Source organism: Anthonomus grandis, chromosome 3 (genome assembly GCF_022605725.1).
Source record: "Anthonomus grandis grandis chromosome 3, icAntGran1.3, whole genome shotgun sequence".
In the NCBI taxonomy this organism is placed as follows: domain Eukaryota; kingdom Metazoa; phylum Arthropoda; class Insecta; order Coleoptera; family Curculionidae; genus Anthonomus; species Anthonomus grandis.
Genome location: NC_065548.1, coordinates 35307970 through 35315775, shown reverse-complemented (window position 1 = coordinate 35315775; position 7806 = coordinate 35307970). Strand labels below are relative to the sequence as shown.

Here is a 7806-nt window from a genome sequence, read left to right as displayed (position 1 = left end):
TTCATTTTCAAAAAGTTTAATTTGTTGCTATTTGTTCCGTTTGTATTTGTTGCTATTTGTCTGTCGAATTTTTAATTCGTTTAAATATATGTTTTTCTTGAGGGAATAAATACAAAAACATATTAAATAAAGATAATTCATCCTCTTTTGAATCGATGTTTGTGTTATAGTGAAACAGGGATATTATTAACCTAATAATAATATCCCTGTGTAATTAATAAATAATTAATTTAATGGTAATGTCTTTAGGTGTATGAAAAGAAAATAGCACGCTTTTCTAATCTGTTTCAGTTGGGGTAGTTCAGTAATAAAAAAATATATTTTTTAATTAATTATAATTTATATATGTTATTATAAATTATTGTTATATATTAAAAAATATTTTATGTATATAATTTTAAGAGATTATTTCCCAGGAAAATTAAATAAGACATGTATTAAAAAAATTATTTCCATTTTAAAGTTGGCGGCATGTAGTACACTATTGTTAACTGATTATGGCATATATTAACTTGTTTAGATATGTAAAATAAAGCTGAAAAGTTTTATTTTATCCTGATTAACCCCTAATCAAAAAGGCCCTGTTTTCTATCAATAAGGCTTTTGATTAGGCGTTTGCTTCAGATATTCCGATTAAATAATAAAATACGAGATTTTTAATTAAATTACATTTGATTTTCCCACCTTAATTTGGCCACCCCTTTCTACCATTAGGCACGTCAAACTGTAAAATGAGTTACAACAGTTAACAGTATGGATAAAGAAAAATTGAAGGTTTGGTATTTGTACGGGACACAATTTGGGATAAAAAACATCAAAATAACCATAATTGTTAAGTATTAAAAAAATGGGGTTCGAATCAAATAGAATTTCATCTTTATCAGGCGGTGACGAACACTTCTTTCTTTTTTATACAGACCGACAAAATAAAACTGACCTACAACAGGAAAAGGGAAGGAGATCAGATGATGGCGAGGGTACGATGCTATGCTCTAGGCGCTATGGTCGGAGCGATGATCGGCGCTCCGTTCTGAGCACACCCTACGTTTCATTTACAAGGACAAACTACCAAAGGTTTAATAAAGCAAACCAATTCAAGTTTTTCAACCAAGTATATTTTAAAAAAAACAACAAATAACAGAACAATACAATTAATCAACAAAATCAGAGTGGCACGTATCCGAGAATAGAATAATAATACAGTACAATGTATAAATATTGCTGAAAAAGTTATTAAGATGAATTTTTATAATATTGCTAAAATATTTTGGTACTTATCTATTAACCAACAATAGTTACAAAATACCGTGTAGGTAGTAAAATTAAAAAAAAAGTTCAGCTTCAAAAACACTCTAAATGACTTTAGTTTTGTTAATATTCTATATTGTTAATATATTATGTAATGTGTCATTTTAAAAAGTATTTTGTTTCAAACAGTCATATAGGCATCAAATTTATTAAAAACTCAAAATATGTATTATATAGTATATATATGTAAACTCAAATAATGTTTGGCTTCAGAGAGCTTTTGACCGGTTCATTTATATCAGAACGCTGTCTAAACAATTTTTTTCTAAAAAAAAATGCAATAAAAGTGTTCCTTTGAAAAAATTATTTAATAAAAACTATGTGAGCCCACCTCCCCGAAATTCTGCTTGAAACAATATACAATTTCGATTTTTCTCGCGTTTATTACGTATACTTCAAAACGAAAGTACGTGACCGGATTTATCTAAACATTACTAAGCAAAGACCCATTTATTGTCTAAATAGAGATAACCCCAAACTTAAAGCCCTTTATTGAAATACACTCTTTCGGGGACCTTATCTCCGCAATTGCTTTTTATTTCTTCGTAAGCTTTCGGCTCAAGCCTCGCCAAAGTCGTAGTTTTTATAGAACTAAAATGCATTAATTTAAGCGAAAAAAATCAAAATTTATTAAACTTACCATTTTTGAGGAAATATGGCACAAGCAGTAGGTACCATAAAGGACAAGCTAAAAGGTTAAAATAAAATATACTATAAATTCTAATCCAGTTTTTTTAAACTTACAAGCATCCGACTCCCAAAACTTGAATAGGACCGTGTAAATAAGTGATTCTTTTCATAAATGGCAACTTTTCGGCTCTTTCCATTATTATTGGTAAAATTAACATACCAGGAGCACACATTATGATTCGAGAAATGATCACCTGAAATTGTCTTTTTTTAGGATCCTAATTATTTCACTATTGATATGTAATAGGTGAGTGTGAGTGAACCACCCAAAAAAATAGCTCTAATGCGGGTGCCAACGATAATAGGTGCAATTTTATTGATATTTCAACAGTATATTTTATTCTCGCAAATGCTGAATTTTGACGTATTTTATCAGGGATCGTTTGGACCACATATTAGAATCTGTTTTTTCGACTGTACTATTTAGACTTAACAATAAATTTTCTTATTAACATTTTTAGAGTGTAAAAAAATTTATTTTGGCTGTATAAGAGCAAGATTTCAGCACAATTTTTCTTTTCGATGGATTATTAGATATTTGGCAAACCACATGCCAAAAGTAGTAGAATATTCACTACTAAGTCAAAGCACAATAAAAGCTTTGTATACGCAGTTTTCTCAAAGAGCAGTGTATCATCGTTCTTCGACAGCTGGCAGACTCTTTTCTCTGTTGTTTATTCTTTTTTTTAAATGTAACATTCGGATTATATCATTTTTCTAAAAAGTCATTTATGTCCTGTGAATGTAATGACAATATTTTATTTTAAAAAAATAGGCAATACATATTCATTATACACGATAATTAAACATTATATCTAAAAGAAAATTACGTTCATTTAAAATAAATAAAACTAAAAGAAATGAGATATAATGTATTATTTTGGGTGATACGCGACCCACTGTACATACTTATGTAGAATATAAGGCGTGCCTGGAGGCCTAACGAAATGGATATTTAAATTGATCAATTCGGCTTTATTACCAACATACAGGCTGATTTTCGTATTTTGGTAAAAACTTGTTTATCCGGCTAAAGTTAGTTCCTAAACGGCTTAGTCAATTTTGTAGAATTTGTATTGAAAAAAAATTTCAGAGTCGGATTCAGTCAATTCACAAAAGGGGCCTTTTAATTGTGAGATACTTTGTCTATCGGAGTTGAGTTTTTTTCCTAAGAATTACATTTCTGAAGTAAAATATGCCACTATATCGAGTGACACAAGAAAGTTTATGTACAAATAAAATCTCTACATGGTACACATGCCTTTTTAGCGATGATTGCATTAAAGCTATACGTAAGAATAAACATTTTTATAGTTTAGGTGAAATTACTTGGACAAGTATAGATAAAGGGTAAAAACACACGAGGCTGTTTGCAAGCGGTTTGCGCCGTGGTCGAGCTTGGCGCCTCGTTTATGGGACTTGTGAGCTTTGAAACAGACGGCGCCACCTAATTCCATAAAACGCGGCGTCCGACGCGCGTACCCTGCTCGATACCATGGGCCGCCGGCACGCCGCTTGGTTTTTATTGCTTTAGCGGCACTACCGGGGCACATCTTTTACTTATCTTCTGTGTTGCAAACCACACGTAGGGTTTTTTGGTGTGTTTTTTTTTGTGCAGTGTTGAAAATTGTTCATTTATTATGGAAACCAGGAAATTCAACATAGAAAAATTAATTACTGAGGTTCAATTGAGGCCAGCGATTTGGGATATGCGTGATGATAATTATTCAAACAGAATAAAAAAAAACAGGCATGGGAAGAAGTTTGGATACTCTTGGATCAATAAAAGTAACTCCTGGTATGATTACTTTAACATTCTGGTGAAATTTAAAAAAATTTTCGATCTTCACAAATCTCCTTATAGATGGTATTGAAATATCCCTTCTTGTTTCTTTCCATAACTATGAGATGTATCCATAGCTTACGTTTCGTTCTATTTTTTTTGGTTTTTTGCGTAATGCCAGTGCCGATGCCGCCAACAAAAATAAAAAATCATCTTCACTGTCGGAGTCCATTTTGCTCACGATAAATAAAAAACTGTGAACTGTACGCAAAGCTTGGCAACATCAAACTGATCTCGTAATTTTTCGTGCCGTTCGTAGTTGCGAAAGCCGTCGCGTGTGTTTTAAGTCGAGCGGCTGTCCACCAGCCGTCGTCGCGGCGTAAACCGCTTGCAAACAGCCTCGTGTGTTTTTACCCTAAAAACTAGCTTTAGCACGCGGCGTTTTCTTTATAAGGCATTGGCGTGCATATAATTTTTGTTTCTCTGGATTAATATAGTAAATATGTTATTTTACAACCAACAAAAACATTTATTAAGTTACGCAAAACTCATGGTTAGATTTAATGACACATCTTTTACATAGTTTTTTTTAAATTATTACAAAAATTGTCAAAAAAATAAAATTTAATTGAGTAAAAATGCACATAAATTTGAAAAAATAGTAGGTGGTTTATTGTAACACAGGTATAAAATAATGTCGTGGCGGTGCTGCAATAGAATACTGTTATACTTGCCTCTGCTGATATTTGTTTCGATAACCCCAAAAAGTCCCGCTGTGAAATTTTATTGTTAAGCGGAATTTCTTGATCTTATCGAAATCAAATATAAGTGAAATTAGCTACATATTCATAATTTGGCACCCAAATTTTTTTACGTTTGTTACGCTTACCTATTCAGCATCACTAGCCATCTCTTCAGAGCTGGATTCGTCATTGACATGAATTATAATTGGATAAATTCGCGGTATCTATTATACCTCAATTAAATTATTGTATTTAAGACTTATTGAACTATACATTACTATACATTAAAGTAAATATAACGAAAGGTTTCATTAAAAATTCAAGTTCAAATATCTTTTACATGTGTGAATAAGTTAATAATAAACTATTTTCTTCTTCTTTTCAATATGTGAGCGTATAACGTAGTATTTGCTAAATTGATATTTAATATAAGTGACATAATACCCAAAATAAGTGACTTATTAATTTTAATGTCACAAATTCAATTTAACCTTGAACTTTTATCTTAAAAAACGGTACTGTATTTTTTATTAAGCAAATATTAACGATATCTTTTAACGTATATTGTATTTATAAATTATAATTCAGGTTTAAAATATATTCAGGTCAAAAATGACACGTGTTAAGAAATTGATACTCTCTTAAAATTTGATCAGTAAAACGATCATAAACTAGGTGGTAACACATTATAAAATGCCTAAAAATATTTACCACAACTATTTCATTATCACTAGTATCAAAAGGCCGCCAAAATGACATTTTTATTGTTCAAAAGTTGAGACGAAAGTAAATAAAATAAAACATCAACAGTACATAACAAATAGAATAACAACAAGAACTACAGTATAATATAAGCGCGAAACCGATTTTAGGGTGAACCAAGTCTGCACCATGCTAATTTTAACACACTGACAAAATTCAAAATTGTTTTAATTATTACCATTTACAGACCTATATATTATGACACGCATCTTAAGAAATGGTTGATTTTTCGAAATATTATTTCCACGTATAAAAGCGGTGGTCCAATAACGCCCCAACAAGAAATATAAATTTAAATATTTTTTATACAAATTTTCAAATGGCACATTTTTAGGCTTAAAAATGCGAAACTTTGCCCTAAACTTAACCATCTTCGTATCTCTTATGCCGAGTCCACATCAAAGCAACAAAACAAAAACAAGGAACAAAACAGAAAAGCAACAAATGATCAACTTTCTGGAAACAAAACAAAATGAAAACTTATGTCCACATTGCCAAGCGCAAAGATTTCATAATGTCTGCTGGTTATGTGTTTCTTCAGAGTTGTGACCGGGAAAATAAAAAACGCTTTTTGGTGAAACCCTCGTTAAGGGAAAGAAATGATTGTGGTATTAAAAAATTATTGTCCGATTTGCGTAAAGATGATATTGGATTGCGAGGAGAAATGCGTTCTAGTTTTCAAAATTTTTTAAGAATGTTCAGTGAAAATTATACAGCTGATCGGTCCTGAAATTTATAAAAAAATACCAGAAAAAAATTTCAGAAATGCTATAAATGTTGTGGAACGTTTGGCCCTAACAATAAGGTTTTTGGCGACTGGGGATCATATCTTATCATAGCTTGATGTATCAATCAAAAATATCAAAACAAGCAATATCAATAATAATAATAATAATAATAATAATAATAATAATAATAATAATAATAATAATAATAATAATAATAATAATAATATACATATGTTAACAAAGCTGTAAAAAAAAATCATTGTAACAAAAAATGTCAAAATCAATATTCATATTTATAATTGAAATCTCCAAAGCACACTATGTTATCAAAAGATGAATGCAAATCTGGCAAAGGAACATTCAGTATAGTTCTTTTTGGAGTTGTGTATGCAAGATACAATTTTTTGTACGCAAATGTCGGTTGTCGGAGTATTTCAAAGTACCGCGTTCCAAAAAATAATGTCACAAGGACAATTAAATTTGCCCAAAAAGAGTACTCTTCCGAGAAGGGAAAAAGAAAGCCCGTATGTTTTTGTTGCAGATGATGCCTTTCCGCTAACTGCATGTATTATGAAGCCCTACAGCGGTCATCAAGAAAAAGGGTCTGGAAAACGTGTGTTCACTATCGTACTAGAAGAATTGTAGAAAACGTATTTGGCATTTTAGCAGCCACTTTTCACGTGTTTCGCAAACCTATGCTTTTACAGCCAGAAAAAGTAGAAAAAGTAACATTATCTTGCATACATCTGCATAACTACTTACGAAAAAAGATGCCACTGAAATATACTCCTCCAGGGAGTTTTGATATAGAGCATCTTGATAGTGGTATAATAGAAAACGATACGTGGAGAAACGAGGTCCAAACTTTAAATTCATTTTGTAATATTTAATGTACTCTCGTAAACCTGCCGTGGAACCAGCAGAGATAAGAGATGAATTCTGTGAATATTTTATATCAGAGCAAGGTCAAGTTCCTTGGCAATTAAAATATATATAATGTTCAATGGATACTGTCAAAACAAAATGTTTTATTATTAGTATAATATTATAACTAGCCTCTTTAATTTATTTTTTTACCTGATCATGTAGTAATCCTGCTTCCCGTGCTTTTCGAGGTTTATTTTTATTTCTCAAAAAAACTCATTAGATCGTAACCGAACCACTTAGAAGGATAATTTTCACCAGCTCCAGACTTCTTTTTTGATTTATAAATTCTTCTTTCCCTTTGATACTGCGAATTAATATTTTTAATTTTTCTCTCTACTTCTTCGGATGGCACATTCATACATTTTTCAATTTCCTTTATTGCATCTGCTTTTTTATAGCGGTTTTTGTAATCCATGTGTCCAGCATCTTATAACAAAGGATACTCCCTATATAGTTTAATTAATTTACTCGTGTTATCTACATTCCACTTTAATTTTTCACCCGACATAATGCGGATTTATTTGTAAACACCCTACAAAAAAACAAAACAGAAACCCTTTCATCTTTACCGCGACGGGAATGTCAAAAGTTGCCAGAAACATGAACAAAACACAAATTGTTGACGAAATGTTGCGGATTTGTTGCTTAATTGTTGGAAAACATTGAGTTACTGTTTTGTTGGTTTGGTGTGGACCCAGCATTATATTTACCGAGATCCCAATAGTGAGCTAGGAATTTGTAACACGTCGTATAATATAATATCTAGTAAGAAATGACGTTTATAAATAATAAAACGCAATACAAGCTAATATTTTACTTATATTCGTTTATTTAAAGAAAAATGTAAAATAACAATAATAAAACG

At 30.9% G+C, this 7806-nt stretch overlaps 1 protein-coding gene across 2 annotated transcripts in view; it reads right to left on the bottom strand.

Annotated features, from left to right (window-relative positions):
• Nucleotides 1-1093: 1093 nt before the first annotated feature.
• Nucleotides 1094-7806, bottom strand: part of LOC126733807 (sideroflexin-2) — a 34185-nt gene continuing 27472 nt past the window's right edge. For both annotated transcript variants that reach the window (XM_050437214.1, XM_050437215.1), the window contains exons 6-8: nt 2053-2192; nt 1949-1996; nt 1094-1899 (exon numbers count right to left, since the gene is read on the bottom strand). In XM_050437214.1, the coding sequence (XP_050293171.1) occupies nt 1788-1899; nt 1949-1996; nt 2053-2192 (300 nt within the window). In that variant the 3' untranslated portion in view covers nt 1094-1787. The remainder of the gene's footprint in view (nt 1900-1948; nt 1997-2052; nt 2193-7806) is intronic.